This window comes from Strongylocentrotus purpuratus, unplaced genomic scaffold (assembly GCF_000002235.5).
Source record: "Strongylocentrotus purpuratus isolate Spur 01 unplaced genomic scaffold, Spur_5.0 spur5_scaffold_4, whole genome shotgun sequence".
NCBI classification, from domain to species: domain Eukaryota; kingdom Metazoa; phylum Echinodermata; class Echinoidea; order Camarodonta; family Strongylocentrotidae; genus Strongylocentrotus; species Strongylocentrotus purpuratus.
Window position 1 is genome coordinate 30,871,656 of NW_022145610.1, and position 24,924 is coordinate 30,896,579.

The 24,924-nt window shown below is 37.7% G+C and overlaps 1 protein-coding gene across 2 annotated transcripts in view; it reads right to left on the bottom strand.

Moving 5' to 3' along the window:
- Positions 1-893: 893 nt before the first annotated feature.
- LOC115929229 overlaps positions 894-24,924 on the bottom strand; it is a 28,372-nt gene continuing 4,341 nt past the window's right edge. The window contains exons 1-2 of one of the 2 annotated variants that reach the window (XM_030997811.1): positions 7,185-8,589; positions 894-1,861 (exon numbers count right to left, since the gene is read on the bottom strand). In XM_030997811.1, the coding sequence (XP_030853671.1) occupies positions 1,601-1,861; positions 7,185-8,549 (1,626 nt within the window). In that variant the 5' untranslated portion in view covers positions 8,550-8,589 and the 3' untranslated portion in view covers positions 894-1,600. Of the gene's footprint in view, positions 1,862-7,184; positions 8,590-24,924 lie in introns of those variants that run through there. The other variant, XM_030997813.1, reaches the window with a different exon arrangement.

Consider the following 24,924-nt stretch of genomic DNA (forward strand, 5'->3'; position numbering starts at 1 on the left):
CTATTCAAGCCCAACAGCCAAATGTTAGTCAAGTCACAATGTTATTCGGGGCAGCGCCAGGAGCGTCACAATGTGACAGACATGTGCGCTATATAAGAAGCCACCATTATTATTTTTATTATTATTAGGGCAATGTTTTAAGTGCACCTAAGTATACTGATGTAATTTCTAAGTCTAACATCACAAAGTTGTTGTGAAATTTGTTTAGCTCAGAAACTCCAATTGTAACATGGCGGTGCTAGTAAAATCATGTTTGGAGCCCAGTGTAAATGAACCTACATAATTATACTGATGTCATTTCTCTGCACAATAATCAGTAACGCGATATTTTGGAGGACTTTCGACAAGCAGAAGCCTGGATAGCTCCCCTGCTCTCTTATTAAGAGATAACAATCTACGTGGAAAAAATAAAAGAGAGAGTATATACTCTGCCTATTCTTTACAAAATAATCAATACGTTTCCAGGAGAGCCTGGCAACAGCAGGTAGAAAATCATCAAAATTTCAAGCGCACTTGCCCTAAATCAATAGGCTTTTGCGTCAATTAGAATGGTATCTGCGATGGCTTACAAGTTTTTGTGCGTTCATTTGAAAATGAAATTTGATAACGCAATTGAGTCTTTGTGTGCTTTCATAAATATTTGATGAACGTATCAATGATATGATCTTTTTAGGTCCCACATGTATGACCCCGTTACAAAGGGGGATGTGAATTTTTCTCTGGGATAAAAGTGAAACATAAAAAAGGCATCTATGAAATTGACCAAACCTCAGAGACGTGATTCATAGTGCCTTTATGAAACTATAATGGTCAAGAAACAATTTTTTCCTCACTGCATGTGTAAAACCAAAAACAGTGGAAAAAATAGCATATTTGGTATATATATATATATATATCAAATCTCGAAGAGGGGACTCATGCTTTCACAAGCTTCAATGCAATTCTTGAACCAGTCAGTACATTTATTTTTTACTACATGGCTTGAGAATTTACAGTTTAATTTTTGAAAGATAGAACAACAGTAACGATAATATCCCTTAGCACTTCTGAAAATGCTTTCAAAAATATTACCCTGGCTTTAGCTTCAACAACCTGTTACCAATGCACAAGAGTGTCAATGGATTAATCCTTGGAGACTGATGCCCTAACACTAAGCAGATGAGGCAGGTCCACTCTAAGATACCTGGGTCAAAAGAGACAACTGTAGATGACCTGGGTCGAAAGAGACAACTGAAGATGACCTGGGTCAAAAGAGACAACTGTAGATGACCTGGGTCAAAAGAGACAACTGAAGATGACCTGGGTCAAAAGAGACAACTGTAGATGACCTGGGTCAAAAGAGACAACTGTAGATGACCTGGGTCGAAAGAGACAACTGAAGATGACCTGGGTCAAAAGAGACAACTGTAGATGACCTAGGTCAAAAGAGACAACTGTAGATGACCTGGGTCAAAAGAGACAACTGAAGATGACCTGGGTCAAAAGAGACAACTGTAGATGAAAAGGTTCAAAACCTCAACCTCTTGTATGAAAGTCAAGGGAATGAATTACTAAACCACGGTACTATAAACACAATACAATGTATAAACAAGTCAATGACTTACATGTTGCGAGCTTTCTTCTGCGTTTCCGTCAGCGAGTTGGGCGTGAATACATCCTCAAAGGCACTCTCCTGATTGGCTGCAGGTTGCCCTGGCAACGAGGGGGAGGAGGGAGGAGGGGGGGCAGATGTCGCCTCGTCTTCTTCCTTCACCGAGGCAAAGATGTTCGAGTTGGAGTTGGTGGATTTGGCGCCGGCCGGTTGCTGCTGGCGTATCCGCATCAACTGGTCGTCGCCAACCGAGAATGTCCGTCTTGCTTTCTGCAGAGGGACAGAAAAACAGCGGTTCCATCACATTGCCTTTAAAACCAAACATTTTCATAGAGTAAGATTTCTAAATGAGAATAAATTTATCTGAATTTAACATGTATCATACAGGGCCTGACAGATAAATCATCTCTTCATCATCATCATATCATATCATCGTCATCATCCCCATAATCATTCATCAACATTGATATTATCCTCATTAGCACGTATTTATCATCAACGTCATTATCACCATCATTATTGCCATCATTATCTTCATCATCATCATCATTATCAAAATTGGCTTGCTACCAGGTAACAGTACAGTGCTTGTTTTTACTTTTATAGCTACCCAATTTCATCATCCTCCACATTTACCTCTCCAACTTGAAGAAATTACCACCACCACCTGTCTCCTTTATGGTTGCCATGGCAATACAATACATTAATCAATACCATTTACTGCTCCTATACAATCCATGTTCATTGATCATCACAATCTTCATTCTCTCTATGGAGAGCCAGCATAAATAACTTAAAGCCTTTCTGAAGTTTTGACTATTAACAGAAAAATGAGGAATTACTTTTGTTTGGAATACCAAATGCACAATGTATAATCCATTGATGTATGATTGGTGGATTCAAATCACCAACCTCACAACACCCAAATTACCATTACTGTCATCATCCCCACTATCACAATCAATGTCACCATCACCATCTCCACCGTCATTGTCATCATCATCATCATCATCATCATCATCATCATCATCCTCATCATCATCATCACCATCATCACCATCATCATCTTCATCACCATCATCACTATCTTCACCATCATCACCATCATCACCATCATCACCATCATCACCATCATCACTATCATAACTATCATCCTCATCACCAACACGTAACCATCAACATGCACCTCATAGACTAGCTCTTCCCACTAACATCTCCATTCGGTATGTAAGCTTATAAACTATAACATCTCCTTTTAAAGGCTGGCTGTACTAGTTTAGCAAGGAGGGGTTAGACTACACAGCGTGGTCAATGACAGGTGGCTATCTCATCAACTCAGCTCTCAATTAACATAAGAAAAAGGGTTCATGGGGGACCAACGGGCACCGCTTAGGCATTGTTTGCTATATAGAGGGCGCAAGTAGCTATAAGTAGTGCAGTGGGGCTTTAATTCCCAGTGAATCTTCTTTTTGGGGTGGGCCTTTAATGGATCTTGTAAGGTAAAGGAAGTGATCCAGAAAGAAGCATTCTTGGTCAAGTGTGAGGAGCCTTGCATACAGATAAAGGTCAGGACTCAAGAGCACTTGATTTGGGGCCCGTTTACACAAGACTGGATAGAAGGTGATGTTATTAATCGATTGATAAAGAGCGGGAGGGAGAGGGGAGGGAGGGAGAGGGGAGGGAGGGAGAGGGGAGGGAGGGAGAGGGGAGGGAGGGAGAGGGGAGGGAGAGAGAGAGAGAGAGAGAGAGAGAGAGGGAGAGAGAGAGAGAGAGGGAGGGAGGGAGGGAGGGAGAGAGAGAGAGAGAGAGAGAGAGAGAGAGAGAGAAGGGGTAGAGAAGGGGGTAGCGAATGAGAGATGGGCGTTTAAGAGAGACAGGGAGATGAAGAAGAGGTGAAAGAGTCAGAACGAGGGAGAAAGAGAGAGATAGAGAGAGAGAGAAGGAGGGGGGGGGGAGATGAGAGAGAAATAAATACATAGATTTTTTTTCAGGGAGGGGGGGGGGGGTCAGAGGGATGAAAATAGAGTAAGAATTAAAAAGAGAATTGAAGATTATAGAAATCAATTGAAAGAAAATCCCAAAAGGGGAAACATAATCATGCCTATTTCAGCGTCTTTAAACTGATAAATGAGGGACGTAATGAAGAAAAACAAGAGGAAATTAAAACATATCGAAGTCTTATTATCATCGCTCTAAAAAACTTGAAATAGCTTCTCAGAAATATGAGGGTTATTGTAAATCTTGTTTTTAATTTTCTAATTACAATCATATTTTGAATAAACCTACAAGTACCTCCTACATGTATTATGTTTATCTTTTTTGTACTGAAATAATAGATTTTCATGGAATGGAAAACCTAAACTCAAATAATTGTTCACATCTGAAGCATCTTTCAGTGGACAGAAGCATCTAGGTAATTAAATATTAAATCTCTCCAGCAACTCATAATTGTAATCTTATTTTTAGAATTCATCTTTATGTAGTTTTCCATGAATCTTGTCATAAATAAAGAAACACTCAAAGATATTTTTGTCGATTATATCACTGAATTCTTTGAAGTCGATGAGTATGAAAGGAAACCGACTACTACTGGATTGTACTCAGTTATAAATAACATAAAACATCTATTAGTAATGGAGTTATTAACAAACACATCTTGTTTGAATTTCACAACAGCAACAATGTTTTTTGTAAAGAATCTTCAAGTACCGTCGCATTACATTACCTACAGTTTTATCAGTGCAAAGTATTTTATATAATTTGGTATTTAATTCAATATTTCTTATTCATAATTGCAATTTCTATTTACAATGTATTTTAACCTTTGTACAACATGCATAATTCAGTCTTTGTATTGCGAAACATGTTCGAATAAACTTTTATTGAATTGAAAAATCTGAACTATATAGTCGTATGTAAATCATCTCTTATTAATGGAGTTATTATTCTTCAAATCTTGTTTGCAATTCATAACAACCATCTTATTTTTAGAATTACCCCAAAAGCACTATAAGATGATCCTTGTATTCAGATACACTCAAAGTAAAAGTTGCCCATATTTCGCTAAGATTTCTCTAAAACACTGCATAAAGAAACGAGGATCTTATCTGCATTCCATTATCGTAAATGAAGGGTATGTCTTTCTAAGGTAATTAGGTTATTAAAATCAAAATCCCATTTGCAATTTGTGATAATAAATATTAGGACAAATTCATAATTAGTATGTCATAACCTTGCATTACATGTAAGAAGGGTTGGGAGAAGTAGGCCACTGCTTTGCCATCAACGATGGACAACTTAATTGGAGACTTACGCTAAATCTATGAATAACTACGTCAGGTCGTAAAATCCAACAAGTGCTGTTTCTCATACTTCATAAAAATGTAAATATTTTCATCCCTCTACATATAGCCTCAATTTGATTTTACAAAGTAAAACAAATAAAGTCGGACAAATTAAGTAACAATTTGGAATAATTATTGGATGGGGAGAGAAAGAAAGAGAAGGACAGGTTGGAGGGAGAGAGGAGAGACTGAATGAGACAGGGAGAGGAAGAGGGGGAGAGAGAGAAAAAAAAGGATAGAGAACGAGAGAAATGGAGAGAGAGAGAGTGAGAAATTTCTTTACAGGTTTCAGAAATTCAGACTGTGCCCAATTGCTCCAATCAATCTGCGATCCTCAATCAAGATTCAATCTCATTGCTGCATATCTCCCTCTATTGGCGAGAAACCATATAGTTTTTCAAATTTTGTTGAATGTCTCTACTCAAAAAAAGATGAGTATTACTCCGTTTCAAAGTCTAGAACATTTATTCTTCCACAGAACTATTAATACCACAAATATGTTTTTACCCTTCTCAATTAAAGCACTACCATTATAACATGTATTTTTCTTGACAAATAATTTTCTTGCAAAAAGGAGATATCATAATTCTTTGAGTCAGAAACTTATGGAACATAACATTTTTGCAAATTGTAAAAACAACCATTACAACAACAAAAATTCACAGATTGTAAAAATACAGGGTTGTGTCAGTTATGAATCAATTCTTTTGTCACATGATGCTTTTGTAGGTTTGAACAACCGCACAATTAGGAAACATTTCATACTGTATGTAACACGTTCTCAATATACAGTATTGAAACAAGCTGAGTAGTTTAAAACCTTCTATTCAAGCATTAGAAAAATATTTTAATTATGGCAACTACTTCAAGCATCTTAACCCTAAATAATATACCAAATTGAAGGCCTTTTTCCCTTAAATAAATGTGAAGAATGATTAATAAATTTTATAATGGATTATATGCATGAAGAGGAGATATAGCAAGTTCTATTTTCTCTCTAGATCCTAAAAATATCAACGATAAACTATTAAGTGGCCTAGTGCACACACAGAGACAGAAAATAGTACTCTACTACCCCCAAGTTGTACGGCACCAATTTCTGAACCTCAGCCCTGAACCCTAACCTTAACCCTTAAAGGTACTATGTCCCTTTTGCAGCCAACCTCAAATTCTGTAGAACTTTGCAGGAATTATGAATATGTCATGTTTGTCCTATCTGTGAAATTTTAACCTTAGCAGTGTCCCAATATTCAAATCATGCAAGGAAACCCGTTTACTTGCTAGACTTCACTGTCAGACACTATTGAGTGACTGACTGGCTTTTTTCTTCTTTGGTAATAACATACATGAAAAGAGTTGTAAAGGGTACATGAGCATTTGTCTACATCAATAACCCATTTCTTGTTTAAATCTTTGCGCAGCATAAAACGTATGACCATGTGGTACAATGGTCTGAAAATCAAGACTATTACTTATTGGCTCTATATCTCCTAAGTCGATTTGACAACTAATACCGGTAGTTGTTATTTTCCCACTTTAAGGGGAGTTCTAAATTAGTTTTATCTTTCAAATGCCATTGGAATTTAACATTTTCATTTTTTGGGCCTGCAAATGGGACATAGTACCTTTAAGGGTTAGGGTACAGGGGAAATCTTAGTGTGGAGTCCTGCACTAGGTTTCATACAGGTATCTATACTAGTAATTGAAAAGTCATCCACCCCTCTCCACCATGGACACACCCACTTTAGGTGCGTTCAAGCGATTTTTTGAAGCTAGAATCACAAACATGAATCACAAATCTAAACGACGTTAAAAACATGGTTACTGCGGGAGAGCATTCAAGCGATTTTTCATCAACGCAGATTCTCGCTCATTTCAAGCCCACCCACTGCTCATCACACTGTGCAGTTTGACCCAGGAAGTATAGGTCAACTTTGCGCGTTCTTTCTGTCTGTGTTTAGGGTCGACTGTCGGCCAAACCGGAAGCAGACCACGATAATGACGTTATAGAATCATGATTGAGATCTCAGTTCGTTCAAGCGACTTTTGGCGACCGTGATTCTACAAAACCCATTTTTTCCAGCATTACATGTTTGCGTTTTTAAACACATTTATTTTTACGACCGACGGATATTCCCTTGAAATCGCTTGAATGCAACCGTGTTTTAAACTAAACATCTTTGAAAACCTTGTTTCTAGGGTGAAAAAAGAGTCGCTTGAACGCACCCCTAGACAAGGTGCTTACTTACCTCTAGGGCTGCGTCACTCAGGAACCGCATGACAGTCCAAACCACGTGAGAGAATTGGACCCGATCCACCACCAGCTCACAACCTGACTTTGGTTTTTTCTCACCGGCAACATCCTCACATAAACTAACTTTGATGTCAGAGATGGCACCAGTTTCTTTCCCTCCAACGTTGTCCCCAAGATCATCATTAGAGTACTCATTGTTTTCATCAGTATCTTTACTAAGGTCAGCCTCACCCTCTATTGATATTGCACTGTAACAACTTTTGCTCTCCGGCACTTGAACACAATTTTTTGCACCGTCTATTGCACTACATGAACTATCACCGGCTATGTCATCTTGAACAGAATGAACAGTCGATGCTGTTCTGTCGCTTTGGCCTGTAACCGGCTCTTGAGGATCTTCATTGTGAGAATTGTTAGATTGATAGGACTGCTTCTGGTCAGATGGAAATGTCCCAAATATCCAGTCAGTGTCTATGAAGGTCTTAGAGCTATTGCAAAGGTTGTTATTAGAGCTATCATTGGCACAAAGTGAAAACTTTGATTGATCACTTGAGCTTCCATCATTTTCAGAAGAGTCTTTTAACTTTGTAGGACTAACTTGACAAGAACAGTCAGCTGCATTTCCAAAGTGGTCATTGCTTAATTCTAAATATCCTTGAGACATATTTCCAGGTGTCACAGGTCGAACTATACTTTGTGTTTCAGAAGAATTGGACAAACAATCCTCTTCTAGCATGCTTTCAGTTTCAGTATTATCCATTTGTGAACAGGTTTCTATATCCTGTTTCCCAATTGCACCTGATCCTGATCCGGAAATATGACCTAACTGACCGATACATGGGCTCTTTTCCTGTCTCCCAGGAATCTTTGACTTGCCCCCATCTGACTTATTTCCTTCCGTGGTGCCGTCTTGCCTCACTGCTTTGGTACGAGCAGCTTTCGGTGATTTCCCTGACCTAATATCACTCAGTACCTTCTTAAAGATGTCTTTGAAGTTGTTTCTGTCCTTCATTGCTTTTTCAGGCTTACTTGTGACAATGTCGTCAAAGAAATAATAGCTTTCCACGTTGCAGGCATTATTACCGTTTGTCTGCATTGTAGATTCCTTCAAGGGTGATCTAGTCATGTCATCTGTCGCCGTTTTCGATCCAGAGTCCTGGAGCTCTTGGAAAACATCGTCATGGCCCTGTACAAACACAAACTCATCTCCTCCGGGGCTCCCTGGAATCTGTCCTCCACCAGGCAATGCAGGACTCGCTTCACTTTCCTCTGGATGAAACCTGAATGTTCCTTCATCACTGAACGATGGTTGCTTCTCCTTTGGCCCAGGGCTAAATGTGTAGCTCTTCCTGTGAGCCATGGCTGACAAGTTCCTTCTGTAGACTCTTCACAATAATCTGTGCATTCTAATGTCACTTTATTTTACAGGCTTACAAAAAGCTACAGGAGCAGCGATCCGTCCTGGGATGAAGAATTACAACTGAGAACTTTATGAAGAGCTTCTGAAGTGTAATAGTAAAAAATAATCCATCAATAGTTAGTGCACTGAGTTGTCATTTTGTTTCCAGGCAGGCCTGTCTTCTCACCATAATGTACTCGACAATGTCTGAAACAGCCATTCACCTCCGCATCTCATCTGAAGCAACAAACAAAAGTGATGTCACAACTACTGCTTCAATTTTAAACAAATCCTATGGGTATGCAAATGGAGAAAAATCCAGAGCATGCTTTCAATACAAAGAGATACTCCAAAATGAATGGACTTTGGAAAGAATGATGAGAATGTTATCTTGACCAGTCAGTGCAGGAAGAGCTACACCTCTTGTCACCGTTGAATCATCATTATACTTTCCTGCAGGCCTAAACAGCTGCATGGCCTCCAAGGTTCTGCATCATTCAGTTAAACATCATTCAGCTGTAACATACAAGGAAACGAGTGCTAATGTATATCATTGGTTAGAGAATTGCATCACTTCAGGACTTAATTTCCAATAAATTACAATGAAGGACAGCTTATCGAAAAGGATACTAGAACAATTTCAGCAGCGATATCTGACAAAAGATGTAATTCCCAAGAACTTGCTCTGCCTCTGATTTGCGACAAAATAACTCCTCTGCAAAGCATTACCATCCAACATTCAAAATCCTTCCTGTATGACTTATCTTGATGAAGCAATTGATTAATTAATCTCAGGATAATAATGAAGAACAACTTATCCCAAAGAATAAGGAGTCTGAACTATCAGCAGCTAAGCAGAGATACCCGACCAAAGACGAACTTCCCAAGCTCCATCTGTACAGGTAACTGTAAGGTACTCATATGCAAGTACTACAATAAAACAATCAAGATCCTCCCGCACAAAATGAAACAATTGATTCAATATCAATCTCAGAAACAGGAACTCCTCGGGAAAACACTACCATCTAACTACCAAAATTTTCAAGCAAGAATAATCCTGATGAAGCAATTGATTAGTTCATCTTAAGAACAAGATTGGACGAGAGCTACTGAGAATATCCTTTGCTGCACATTGATGATGAAAGTAACAATTCAGAAACATGGAAGATGACATGATCATGTTCCTCTATTGAGACTTGAGAGTCAAAAAGGCTTCTATCATAAATATTCGGACTGAACCATGTTGTCATTCTCAAATACTAACATTGACAAAGCTTGAAGCTGAGATATCCTTTACTCTCAACAACAACAAAAAAGAAAACATTTTAGCCTTGAACACTCTCAAAACACTTAAAGCAACCTTTCGAAATGCCCTTCTGAATCACAAAAAATGGGACTTGAACAACTTAAGAACGAGAAGGATGAAAATACACCTTAATAAAAACAAAATATAAGATAGCAGCTAGGCTTTAGCAGCCAAATCTGTTAGAAGAAATTACAGCAATAATAAAACCACAATCATCAGGAACTCTTGGCGTATTAATCTATTTCTACTGCCACAAACTGCCTCAATGCATTTCTTTCTTCTAGGTAAGCCAAGTGAAGATATCGTTTTGCAAGACAAGTAAAATTGTCACTTGATTGCTTTATTCATTAGCGTAGCGCGAATCAAGCATCATCGGTATATCACTGATGCATGGCATTTCCTGGGTTTTGTTTTAAATTATTTAACTTTAAATTCCCTCCACGGAAAAATATAAAAATAGAAACATAATCCAAATCATTTTTTTCTTTACGTGACGCAATAGCTTCAACGTACGGTCCAATGATTCAAGGCTTGCATGTTTTGTCACTGAATTCGTACTTTAGAATATGAAGAAAAAGATATGCTTTATCTTCCTGTAGAATTCACATATTACCCGCTGGAACTTCCCTCTTTTGTGATCAATACTGTCAAAACTCATAACAATGTACAAATATTCAAACCCTACAGAGAATATGCATGAGGAATATAACAAACATGTAGTCTAACAATTACTCAGCAGAAACGACTTCCATTCAGACTTGTTCTGCTGTATACCAGCATGTCTATGACAGTGGTATTACTATAACACCAAACCACTCCAATAAAATTAAACATTTGAAAAGAAATTAGCTCAGTAGTACGCAGGTTTACTTCAACAAGCAAAACGATATTTTGTTCTCGGTTATGACAATTCCAAATGATTCCACAAATAGATCCTCATGAGCATTGTGGCCCAGAAATTTCTCCACTTTAGAAATTGATTATATCACTAGTTTGAACAAGGGCATAATGAAAAGAATCCCTGATAAAGCAAACTCAAGTGAGACAAACCTCGACCACACTGTAAAATACAACAGCAAATGCTAAGATTTAAAACTTGTACCCAATGGACTTCATATTCAAAATTGACAACCAGCATTGGTCAATGGGCACCAGCAGAATCTTAGAGAAACTAGAGCAGTCCAAGCGAGAATGATGACAGATTTTGTATCCTCTAAAAGCAATTGAAAACTATTCCAGATAATCCCTTTGCGGAAAAACTGCCACAGAGCATTGTAAAAGCAACATCAAGAAATCTGTAATGCAATTTGGACGCCTCACAAGCGATTCCGGAAATGTCTTTCAGGACAAACTGCCAGACCTCACTGTCAAGGTGACCTTAATAACATGTAATTGATGTCTTTCAGATGGCCCACAAATGACTCCAGCAAGTATTTTGGTGGATCGACAAACTGCCACAGATGATTCAAAATAAATCCTATAAATCTGGGATTCACCTCAGATGTTTCACAAACGATTCCAGAATGCCTCTAGGTGGACATACTGCCATGGATTGTTCCAAACGTAACCTAAATAAATTCAAAATTCACCTCAGGTGCGTCACAAACGATTCCATGAGGTGGAGATATGAATAGCTCCCAAGTTGAACTTGTGTCGAGGTATGGCAAGCTATGTGCTTCACCGCTATGGGACGGTGGAAGCCCTGTGTTTTTAATGTGTTAATCCAGACAGCTGCGATGACTTTCGACACGGTGGAGAGACAAGGGGGTGAGATACAAGAGCGAGAGACGGAGAGGGGGAAGACAGATCAGAGGAGATAGGAGCTCATCCCTGTATTACTCAGTAGGACAAGGGAATTACAGCCTACCGGTCCCATTTCCACCAACTCCAAATCACCTTGGAAAATTCTGTTCCGCTTATTGTCTTCAGTCAAAGAAATTATTGAAATAGCAGACAAAGGGAGATGCATTCACTTGAAATGCCCTTTACAACAAAGATCATTCAAAACCAACGTTTTCCCCACAAACTAACACAAATTTATGGTAGAAATGAAAAATACCAAAGGACTGATGTTTGCAGTATGAAAACATTAAAAGGTTTCAGTGTTTATCTAAAGAACAAGGAAATGCTGTTTGTTATTTCAGAGTTCGTACCTGGCACCTTTTCATCAAGAGAAGTGTAACTTGAAGGATTGATAGACACAAGTAACATAACCATTTTGTCATCGAAAGCCAGAAGGGTAATATTTCTATGTTAAAAGGATATATCATGCCCTTCTGGGCTCTTAGCAGACATTTTTTTTCCTTCCAATATAAACTTGTCATAAAATGTGGTCTTTAGAGCACCAGAGGGAATCAAGCTATAACTTTAAAAACTGCTATTACCCTGTGCTCTACTGGCTCTTAGCAGATGATTTTCCCATCTTTACCCTTAAAACATTTGATCTACGAAGCATCAAAGTGATTGTCAATGAAACAGTTCTATAACTCCTATTTAATACCCTAGTATTAGAAAAAAGACCCAAACGAAACCAACACAAGACCAATGACAGACCACCAAACATACTTCGTTAGCCCAAAAATAAAATATGAAAATCAGTTGTAGTAGGTCCATGGTTGGGAGTCAATGTGAAGTCGCTTTGTGGTGGTGTGAGGTATGCTATCAAATAAAAAAGCCACTTCTACACCTTCTGGCTTTAATCAGAAGAGTTATTCCTATGATACACCCTAAAAAAGGCTAAAGAGCATGGTAGTCATTGTCAAGCTAACTTTCTGACATGCTATTAGTGAGAAAGCCCCCTGTGACACCTACGTGTGAGGGGTATGGTGCATCAGTCCTCACATGGTTATCAAGTACACCTGAAGATCCTATCGGCTTCAACAATAGCTGCAAGTCATCCTTAGGTCATGGATACATTCTGCCTAGGCGTGAATGATTAACTAATAATAGATCATTATGCATTTTAACCATGTGATTAATTTATCAGAGCACAGATTAATGATTAGTGCTTGGAAATATCAGGCCAAAAAATTGTTATTTTTCAGGCAAAAAGTATTATGTTAGAAAGTATACGCTCATATTAAAGTTTTAAAGGAGGTACAGCTAGAAGTCCTCTTCAACGGACTAGGATAGTTAGAAATAATGCCTGAACAAGTCATCCTTAGGTCATAGATATACACTGCCCACAAGGCAACCAACAATGAGTGATTAACTATAAATTGATGGTATACTGTAGACACATGCTATTTAAGCAGGTGTGCACTTGTAAATTGATGTGCATGTTAATAGGTAAGATGATTACCGGTATGTATTTCTAGTCATTACATAAATTATATACATATACCAGTAAATTTGATATAAGAGAAAAAGCTGGGGGTTATACTAGGGATTCTCTTTGTATTAAACTGTATTCACATGTTGAGAATATTTTCCCAAATCCTTTTTTTCCTTTTTCTTTAACGAGAGAATGGGTCCCTTTAAGATCCAACAGCATCTGACTGTAAGCTTGACTACCCTGATAATAAAAACGAACTTCATGGGTTTCCATTTCCTACTTATTACAAGTGTAAAATCACCAAGCATAGAAGACTTGATCTTGAATGCTTGAATAGTCATTGTGTTTCTATCCAGAGAATAAGAATTGAAAAGGGCTAACCACTTCACATCAGACTCATAAGCTCTTAAACTCTGAATCATTTTATTTTGAGAGTGTCTGTGAGAGGTCCTTTCACATCTCAATTCTAATCTCTCAAAAACCTGAGAAACCAAGAGTGCCATTTCACATTCTTTTTCTAAGCTCTTAAACTCAGAGGAAACTGTCTTTTATATTTCACACTGGAAGAAAACATTTTGTTTTATTTCAACTGATAAGGCTCCCCCTTTCATGATCTAATTTTTAATTCCGAAAGTCTGGGTTAGTTGTGTGTATATCAGAGCTACCAAGTGTCACGCATTAGGCGCGACATCACGCATTTTGAGGGTCTGAAAACGGCTCTCACGCACGGCGCGTGCTAGATTTTAAAAAAAACGCCATACCTATACGTGTGTTATACCCTCGTGCGCGCCGAGTCATGAAAATGTCACGCATTGCCGATCTTTGAACTTGGCGTCTCTGGTATATTCACAGTAAAATAAATGTTTTTGTCAATGTTACCTGTAAAAATCTGCCCATTTCATACTATCCTACTTTGCTTGCATAAGTTCATGGAAACTTTGTCCATTCAAAGTGAAGTTAACATTACAATTTCTTTACAGCTTAAAATGAGGTCCATGTCACACTCTCTTGCTAAGCCCCTAAGAATTTGAAGCATTTGTGATTTTATTCGCGGTAAAGGCAATGTTTAGCTTTCAAATAATAATTGAAAAGATGGCCCAATTCACACCTAACATCTAAGCTTGTATATCCTCTACATATTTGACAGCAAGAGTCTTGTGACAAAGAAAAGTTTAGTACATTTTTCTTAAAGCCATGTTCTATTTAACTCTCTCTCTCTCTCTCTCTCTCTCTGCCCTTGTTTCATTCTCTCACGTTCTTCAAATTCTGAGGCGATCGTGTGGTTATTGATTCACAATGAAAGAAACACTTTGGTTTACTACATGACAGTTTGACTACAAACTTTTTTATGCATCTGTAAACTCAAGCTGCATATTTGACAAAGATTCTAACAGCTTCAGAAACACTTGTTTTTCTTTGTGGATGTTTGTCCTTCTTTTCTTGCTTCAAAGTGTAATGTTTATTTTGCAGAAGGAATTGAAATTCTGCTTTCTAAAGAAAAACTATCCAGCTATTTGTAACAAAGGGATGAATTCAGCAAGGGAAACTCCCTTACTGTACAAAGGTGAAAATGTAACCCTGAATCAGAGAAAAAAATACACGGGGGCTCGGGACGAATTAGCCCCCGAAATGCCCAAAAGAGTGTTACTTTCATGCAAGCAAGCTTGAAAAGTAGCCCCCAAAATGTTTTAATTAATTTTTTCCCTGCCCTGAATAGGCAGTTTTGTTGCTCAAGATACAGAATTTTCATCTAAAATAAACTGTAATACCTGAAGAAAAAAATAATGTACATGAAGTGATTAAGAATTTCACAATTGGTTCAGATATCAATAAGTTTTATGCTACAAACTAATTAAAAAAAATATATTTAGAAAAACAGACACTGAATTTTTGCAGTTTGTGAAGGTTTCTTGCCATGAAAATCAGGCTCATTTACAAATTGCAAAAACTGTATATCGCTAAAATAGGGTTACTAGCTTTATGGTACTAATTTAAAAGAAAGTTCTTTGCATTCCTTGTGATTCAGGTTTAAATTGGGGTTTTCTGTGGTGAAACTTATATAACAAGTAAAGTATGATTGTTGAAGCACATTTCTAGAATATTGACAAAAATATGTGCTAGAAGCTCCCCTTTAAATCAGAATTTGATGCGAGATGAAGTGAACTTAAACTCAAAATAGGAAGTGGGGTTTCCCTAGACTGTCAATCAAAAGGATGACAGTTATATTGGATGATGCATGGACTTCATTAGTCTAGTCATACCACTATCTAAACAACACAGAGTGATAATCAATATATAGGTGGAAAATCAGAAATACACTATAAAGCTTATACACAGTGAAGAGGAGTATGGGAGGGGTGGGAGGAGTTGTTTCATCCACCCCCTCATCATTTTTCTTCAGATCATCTAGAGATATATTTGGAGTCAAGTTTCGTCCAGGAAGTATGTAACTTATCAATTGTAAAGAAATATGGCTTAAACTGCTTGGTACTAAATATATTATTAACATGTTTCAGACAGGATTACAATTGATTATTATGTATCTGAAAGGGCTATTTCTCTCTTATGTATATACCTATATTTTCTGAAAACATTTCCTTAATGTCTATAGGTTTCTTTTTGTAATTTTTTAAAAGACAATATTTCAAGCCATATTAATTTCATTTTATCTTGATGATCCAAACAGTAAGGGCACTTCTACTTAATACCAAAAGATTAAATAGCACATTTAAATTTGAGGAGAGGAGAGGATGGACAGCATATCATATTCATTATCATAAACATTCAAATTAGGCAATGCAAATGCAAATTCTCTTGCTTTGTGATGAGGTGATTTAAGTAGAGCATGACCCCCTACTCCCACTCATCCCCTTCTTCACCCCTACCCCCTCCCACATCTGCTCTTTTTTCAACTACTGTGGAAAATTGTAACGTTCTGCTCTCGTTTCCTGATCTGATTAGCGCCACCAAGTGGCCGATAAAGAATGAGTAAGCCAGTGACTTGATTTCCTGTGCTGCATTATACTAAGAGAAGGCAGACAATCAAATTTGTGCATCGGCAATTTACCAAACAGAAAGAAAAAAGATTTACTAATTTGAAAGGTGGATGACAAATTCACAAAACCGCTCTGTGATGTATCAACGAGGCCTATATAACAGTAAAAGGTATTACGAGAATACAGAGATGTGGGTTCAGTACAAAGTTGCACATCCAGTCGATTATGATGGATTGTAATGCATAAAAATCAAATCAAAGTCAAGTCTACCAATGTTTTGAATTCTACTATTAAAGAGAACAATGTCAACGATTCTTTCTTGAATAACAACACTCATCAAAGACAACCAATCAGTTTTTTATCAAAACATCATAATACTCATCAGTTTTCATGCGGTCTCTTTTTTCAATGGTTTCACAACCTTTGAAATTTGATCAATAACTATATCAACTTGACTTTAGTTGTGTACAGATTAAGCATAGTCTTCTGTCAAGACCTCATTACTGACTGACGAATTGGCAAGGGAATTGTTGCACTTTGAACTACATTATATCATAGATCACCCTTTTAGACTGCACTGCATTCCGCTTCAATATAATAACATCACATTCCCTATCAAACAAAACACCATCGTGATCATCCTTTGATACAAAAATAGTGTAGTCTCCAGTCCAGACATTGGCACAATAGAAACACAGTATGCCTTTTAAACTGCACTCCATAAGAGTCCATATCCACATAAATGAAACACACATGAAACTGAAAAATGTCCTGATATTCCTAAATGGTATGAAGAGGTTCACCACAACATAACAGACGTCAAAACAGAAGTTGGTTGGTTGGTTTGTTTTGCCCGACTGCTAAGAAAGAATGTGCGTGCTTGTAAGTAAGCAACCAGGGGGACCGGCAGCTTTAAGTCCTCTCCAAGGGACTTGGTATTGAGGATTAATGCCTTACTAAAGGGCACTTTAGCCTGGCGCATGGTTTCAAACCTGGGACCTCCCGGTTACGAGACGAGTACTCTACCACTGAGCCATAGAGCGTCCACAAATTTCCAACCTATTCTGGATTCCAAACAAAATTTGTGATGAAAATGCTGGAAGTTTTATCGATACACATCAAAGAGACATACGTTGCTCCTCCATTCAAATGATAAGAACTTCCCTTCAAAACATAGATATTAAAAACTCCTTCCAAAATAATAGTGAAAGATCCTAGTGAACCACTGCTCGTCCAAGAATTACCGCTTATCATGATATGAAAGAAATCTGCTTCACTGAAGCCAAGGGAATAAGGACTAAAAACATACAATCCAAAGTTTCAGGGAATTAACATGGGCTGTATGGCATTATATGCCGGTAGTGAAATATATATTTCTGCATTTCCTGGTTTTTGTCAGCGGGACAGAGCTGAGGAGGAGCTATTTAGACCCTCTAAATATCAGAGCTGACAAAGAAGGGAGAGATAGAGAGAGAGAGAGAGAAAGAGTAGCTTTATGTACCTGAATGCATGAAAGAGACAACACAATGAAAGGCAAACAAAGAAAATTTGTTCAAGAGTTATGTCAATAGTTCTTGCGAACTAAGTTCAGATGGGACAGAGCGATTGAATTTTGGTTTACATACATGAATGAATCAGGTCCCAGAAATATATAAACCACAGAAAAAGGAAATAGAGAGGGGGTAGAGATAGAGAGAGAGAGGGGGGGGGGGAGGGGGGGGGGGGGGTAGAGAGGAAATGAAAGGAACACAAAAGGAAAGAGGAGAGAGAGAGGGGGAAATAGAAAGATAAAAGATATATGCAGAGGTAGAGAGCAAGAGGGAGGAAGAGAGAGAGAGGGGGAAATGAATAGATGGATAGAAAGGGAGGAAAAAGAAAAATGGAAATAAATAAATAGAAAGAGAGACAGACAGAGCAAGAGAGAAAAGAGGAAGGGAGAGGAAGGGAGAGGAAGGGAGAGGAGAGGAGAGGAGAGGAGAGAGAGAAAGAAAGAGAAAGAGAGAGAAAATGGGTGGGGGTGGGGGAAGGGGCAGTTATAAGTACTTTGAAGTAGCTAAATCACAATCAATATAAGCCAGAATAATAAGTTAAAACTTAACACAGGATGGGGTCACTCAGCTTGGGTTGGGATAACTTTTAACAGATGTATTCACATTTCTATAATAAAATTCAAGTTTCAATTCATTACAAAATTTCCTTCCACTTTCTGTTTGAAGCCATAAGTTTCTCATCCCCCCACACAATCACAAGTTATGGCCCGATATCGTTTTCTCCAACATTTCCTCTGAATGTCAATTTTCATCCTCCACCCATCTCAGTCTTCCGTATATAGATACTAGCCCCCCCCCCTTTCAGACAAGAAAAAAATCACTGTACAGCTAAAGAAAAAATGCAACATTTACTATGGCAAAGAGCGGCTGAGCATATTTCTGATAGATTAGATCCTTGGACAAACTATCCTATCAAAGAAAAATCATTTGAAGTAGTTTCAGTATCCTTGTCCGTCACCATCAAAATGTGCGAACACGACAATGATGCAGAAAATAATCTGAACATCATCTTTCTGGGACATACAAAAAGGTACTGAAACTACCCTCCAGTTTATTTTTTCATACCTGCTAGGGGTCATGTTCGCATAAGATTAATAGATTCAATGTGTATGCCTCTATCATCACACAGGTTTTTTATACAATGTTTCTTAGATGAATGTTGTATAAATTATCTCTGGTGTGAATACCCTCTATTAAGTTTGAATTCTCTGCACTGCCCAGTATTGGTTGTCCAGGGTTGCATGATCCAGGAGGATAGTTCGTGAAGCAAGGGTAACGTGTGGAAAGAAGTTGTTGCATAATGCAGCATATTCCAAATGTCAATATCGATCTTGAAGCAAACAACCAACAAAGATGAACAAACTCATGTTTAAGAACCTCTACTTTGTTTCATGTCCCTTCAGAACAAGATGTAGACATGACAGAATCCCTTTCTTTTATCTTTCTTTCTTTTTTTTCCTTGGTAAAGATTGTTTGTTTTGCTTTGTATTATTCAATTTTAAGATTATGACTTGTTCACATTTCTGTCATTTTAGATTAAAATCAAAGCAAATTTCTACTATTCACTTCCCATTTCTCTTGCATACACATTGGTGTTTTTTCTCTCCCCTTCTTGTGTCATTTCCTGATTAAATAGTCTTTAAATTAATTAATTGATCTATGTTTTTGTTTGTTCTTAAAGCTAATTGATTAATTGATTGAATCTTTCGTCTGCTGGTTTGTACCCTCTTTTTATCACCCTCAAAAAAGACTTATCACTGGAAAATGATTCCCATGCAATGGTCAGGTTTAAAGCTTTATGGCACAGTCACACGGCCACTTACGGTAGCTGCGGATGCTTACGGATAAAAGTCCGTAAGCATCCGCAAGGATCCGTATCATCCGTAAGCATCCGTATCCATCCGTAATTCAATCCGCAGGATCCGCAGACATACCCAGATCCGCAGCGGAATTTTGAAAATCTCAAAATTTTGCTGCGGATGAAATATACGTAAGCATCCGCAGGTCCGTAACATGGCCGTGTGACTGTAGCATTACACGTAAACTTCAAATTATAAAGTGAAAAATTCATACCAGAAATTTATGGAAGTGTTTTTTGAACTTTGTTTTTAATGCAGACAATCCAAAACAATTCCATCCTATAACAATAATTCATCATCCTCTAGCAGTGCTTAAAATGCAACCTCATCCTTTCATCCTATTGTTCTGGCCCTCAAACATGTAACTTTGTTAGTGGATATTAAACACAATTCTTTTGAGCCGGTGTTTACTTAACTTTTAATTGGTTTTGCAGACCTTTTTCCTACAGTGTCTTATCAAACACAGATGAGGGTCAGTAAAGAGAAGGTTATGCATGCTCTGGTGAATTTGAAGGTAAACAAGTATGAGCTTTCGGGAAAGATGTCACAGTGGCAATTTTTCAGAAAAATAAATTGCTCTTCAAAACTTTGTATTTCAGATAGTATGGGAAACATTTTAAACTTTAGAAACAAATTTTAATACCACATATATGCAGTCCCAGATATCCCTACCTGTGTCCTTTTTTTTCAGTTTGTGACTTGCAGCAAGATGCAGTAAAATCTGTCATTTTTTTTAAAGATCCAAATTTCCAGCTTTGTAATACATGATAATTCCTACATATATTTCAAAATGACGTACAAATCAGAAAAAACATGACAACGTTTATTTGTCACAACCTGTAATTTTGTTTTGGTGATTATTTGCATGACCAGTTCTCACCATCACCTTTAAAACGACATACAGAAGGTGTGACGAGTGAGATCCCATTACAAGGTAATTAAGACAATTTCTAAGATCCTGATGGGTTCTAACGCCCTGCCGCCCTGCGCCTGATTTGCAATGGGCTTTAGACAATAATACCAGAGCATCAAGGATTTGAAGCTTTAACACTGGACAGGGAAAACAGGGAGAATCTTTGAAAAAGAAAATCTTGTCAATTTTAAGAATCACACTGTTTCATCTTCGGAAAATGGCTTTTTTTTTTAACCATTAAAATCTTGTCAACTTTTAATAAGAATCACACTGTTTTGGTGTTACAAAATGGCTTTCATCAAAAAGTAATCAACCTGATACATTTGAAGGTAATATTTATGTAAGAGTTGATTGGAACCATGAATTTTATAATTCTAAAACACAAAGATATAACAAATCAAGGAGGTTTTTAATACGTAATTGTGAATTCAAAGTTTTATCAAACATGCAAGCAGACCTGAGTCCAAGGAGGCCATACACCGTACCCACTCCCCCACGAGAAATAATTACTCCTCTTTCAATTCTACCTACCCGGTAATTATCCGACTTTTGTCTGACTGGTCAGAAGAATTTCCCAAATAAGGGAAGTATTTTTAGCGCCCCCCCCCTCATCAGACAATGCTAGATATGACCCTATAAGTTTTTTTCTCTGAAGAGTAATTCTTCTTACAAATGTTTACCAGACTGTGACAACAATCAGTTGTCTGCAGCCGTGAGAGAAGTTCTGACGCAGTGGCAATATATTGAAAGAAGTCGTTGCATTATGCAGCAAATTCCAACTACTTCAGTATTAGCAAGACAATACAATAATCCAATACCTTTCATTGACAACTGAACTGCCCCATTTCCAGGAAGATATTCATTTGGAGTTCATTACTTGTGGTTTTTACTTAACATGTTTCATTTCGTCATCTGTTTGTGCCATTCATTTCCCTATGACCATTTGTTTTCAAACGAACTCAATTATCACAACAAACGAAACAATTAGTCAACTGTCTGTGGCGGTGTGGCGAGGCACAACCTCTGTACAAATAGGTTATAAATTAAATGACAACTCGAGACGTGACTCTTTAAAGGCCTGTTTACACGAAGAGGAGGTTTTAGGAAACCGAGACTCGTATAAGAATCAAAAGGGCGTACACACACACATGAACGGTTTTCATACTTAATACACATCCTCTAAAGAAAAATCATATAAATAAACATCTTATAAAGGAACATCATATAATGAAAACTAGTTATGAAGAAATCGGTTGCCCTGACAGCTGGCCAATCATTATTGTATATTGTGGTGGTGGTTATTTTACCTGACTGCTAAGAAAGCATAAATGCTTGTAAGTAAGCAACCAGACGGCCGACAGCTTTAGGTCCTCTCCGAGGGACCTGGTAATGAGGATTAATGCCTTACCAAATTAGGGCACTAGCATCGCCTTGGTTTCGAACCCGGGTCACCGGATTACGAGACCACTGCTCTACCGACTATGCACACAGTCATGATGATCCATGCCCAGTTATGGTTTTCAAATATTACCTTTGCATCCGAAGTGGACCATGATTCTTTATCGATTCCTTGAAAACAATGCTTGAACATCCATTTTGCTCTGTAATGTTTCTTTACAAGCTTTGTAAATGCAACATTCAGACTAATTACTCATCATCATACAGTTTTTGTGAAGCTATACGATGAATGTAGCTAGTCTGAATGGGTATGAGTTAACCTTTTCTAGATTGAAACTAACTCCCTACAGAGTTAGGAGTTCCAAGAGGTATTTGCAAGTAGTAAAGAGACCATGTACCAGGAAATTGGATTTTCTGTTTGCGTTTTCGTTCTGGTGACATTGATTTGAATCACCTACCTGAGCAGATTAAACATTTACCCGCTCCCATTGGAGTCTAGATCAGGGGATATTAGTTCCCAATCAACCTACTTAAATATGACTAATCTCTCAGTGAAAAAAGGCACTGCCCAATATCACTAATATCAACAAAATACATTTAGATGCACTAATAAACTGCAACCCAAAATCATCGATTTTTCTCACATTCTGGCGAGAAAATTGAAATTAAAAAAGATCTACCACTGGGCCCCATTTTACAAAACTTTTCATCAGTGACAATTAAATGACAGTTTTTGTTATAAGCTAGTGAAATCCTTGCTTCTGATTGGTTATCAGCAGATTTGTCACTGATTTTTGTCATTTTTCATTGAAAACAGACGTTGTGAAATGGGGCTCTGGAGTGTGTTTTTTTTTTAACACCTACAAATTTTTCACCAAATTTTTTTTTTGCAGTGTAAAATCAAACTTTGCCAAGAAACCCGATTTTGCTTTTGTGACTCTCCTCATTTTGTGCTAAGGTATGCAGGGAAACAACAAGTCACGCTTTTGCACTACTAAAAAAAAAAAATTGGTGTGAGCAAACTTGATGGTTTTCCAAAATGGTGTTTGAGATGTGTAAATGGGACTTACGGTATCTCGTATTATCCACCAAATTTCATTGACCAGGGTAATTAACAGATCATTAACATGAAACAGATAATGAATGACTTCCTTCTAAGGGACCACTCTTGCCCCTTCTCGTCTCCAGTTTAATTAAAGTTCAGAAGAAGGGGTGTGTTCATTAACCGAGTGCCAACTACGTAATTCTATAGTCGCAATGATATGATGATGGGATGTATCATACAAATAATACAGGAAATATTATTAGGGTCATTCACACATTGCTGTTACTGAGATTTACAACTTTTTTAACTGTGATGAATTGTAAAACTCTTAAAGGTAATGCAAAGTTTTGGGAAGTTTTAAAAATTGGATGGATAGTAATTCTTTAAATTTTGATATATTTTGATGCCCCTGTGGATGTATAAGCACTAGAAAATTCAGCCCCTAAAACACTTCTCCTTTCGAGAAATTGGATGATCAAAAATTTACCAGTGCTCCCAGTAAATTTCAAATATTTCAAATAGCGCCTTAGGCCATTCCATGGTCGCTGCGACCATGAAAATCTCAGAATTTGCAGTTCTGATATATAGTTTCCAGACAGGAATAGCAAATCGGTCGATTTCAGCCAAGAAACATTGTTTTGAAGCTAAAATAATATTAGTCTTGAGAGGATGCTATACAACATAAAGAGTTTATTATTTACAATTTCATCACTAAATCATTGAATATTGTAAGACTGCATATGCTTCAAATATGTTCATTTTGGGCGCGTTCATGCTTGATTTTGACGGCCAGAATCAGGCATCTGTTACGCGTTTAGTTTAAAACACGGTTGCGTCTTAGCTCACTTTTGTAGAATCACCGAAAAACGGCGATCACGATCGCCGATCGTAAACTCACAAAAAGATGCGTTTACAATTTGTAAACGCGTTTAAATGGGGTCAACGCACTGACCTCTAGTGGGTCTACGTAGCATGCACAGTGAAGGTTTGCGAATCCAGCTGGAATACCAATTAAGGCCACACACTGAGAATTGCCTGGGGGAGCCAGAGAAGTAAGCATGAACACTACATCGTGGAACTGCGATCACGATGAGCGTTTACGATGAGCGTTTCAGATCGCTCATTCTGCCTTCAAAATTTAAGCATGAACGCAGCCTTAGTGAACCAAATTCATGACCCCACCAAACTTTGTATTACCGGTACCTTTAAAATGAATAAAAGTCTGTGGGATTAAGAGGTCTTTGTATTGCAATTCAACCTTGAATCTTGATGGCTGATTTGAAATGACAATTGGAATACTCCATATCAAGAATATAGAATAGCAACCACCAGGATATTGATCTGTTTATTATCAAACAATAAAAATATGATATGTGTGACCTCAACATACTGGACACTTATTGTTTATTGAAGAGAGAATATCACATAAAATGACAGAATAACAGAGCGATAGAGTAATAAAAGTTATAGAATAAAGTTTTATGAAGGTCAGCAATGAAGTCTTGTATAATCTTTTGATCAACAACAAAACATGATGTGACATTGAAAAAGAACTGGGTACTTATTTCATTGAAGAGAAAATTATAGAGATTGGGAGGAATATAAGAAAACAGAGAGAGAGAGGAAAGAGAGAGAGAGAGAGGGGGAGAGAGAGGGGAGATAGGAGAGAGAAGGAGAGAGAAGGAGAGAAGGAGAAAGGAGAGAGAAGGAGAGAGGAGAGAGAAGGAGAGAGAAGGAGAGAGAAGGAGAGAGAAGGAGAGAGAGGAGTGAGAAGGAGAGAGAGAAGGAGAGAAGGAGAAAAGGAGAGAGGAGAGAGAAGGGGAGGTAGAGAGAGAGTCAGAGGTTGTTCACACCAGTGATAGAATAGACCCTTTGATCCTGAATGCACTGCTAGAAAGATTAACCTCCATTTCTGACCAAATTTGTCACAGAATACAAAATATCCAGATGCTAGAATGTTATTCACTCTGTCAGTTCCACATCTTTTGGAATATT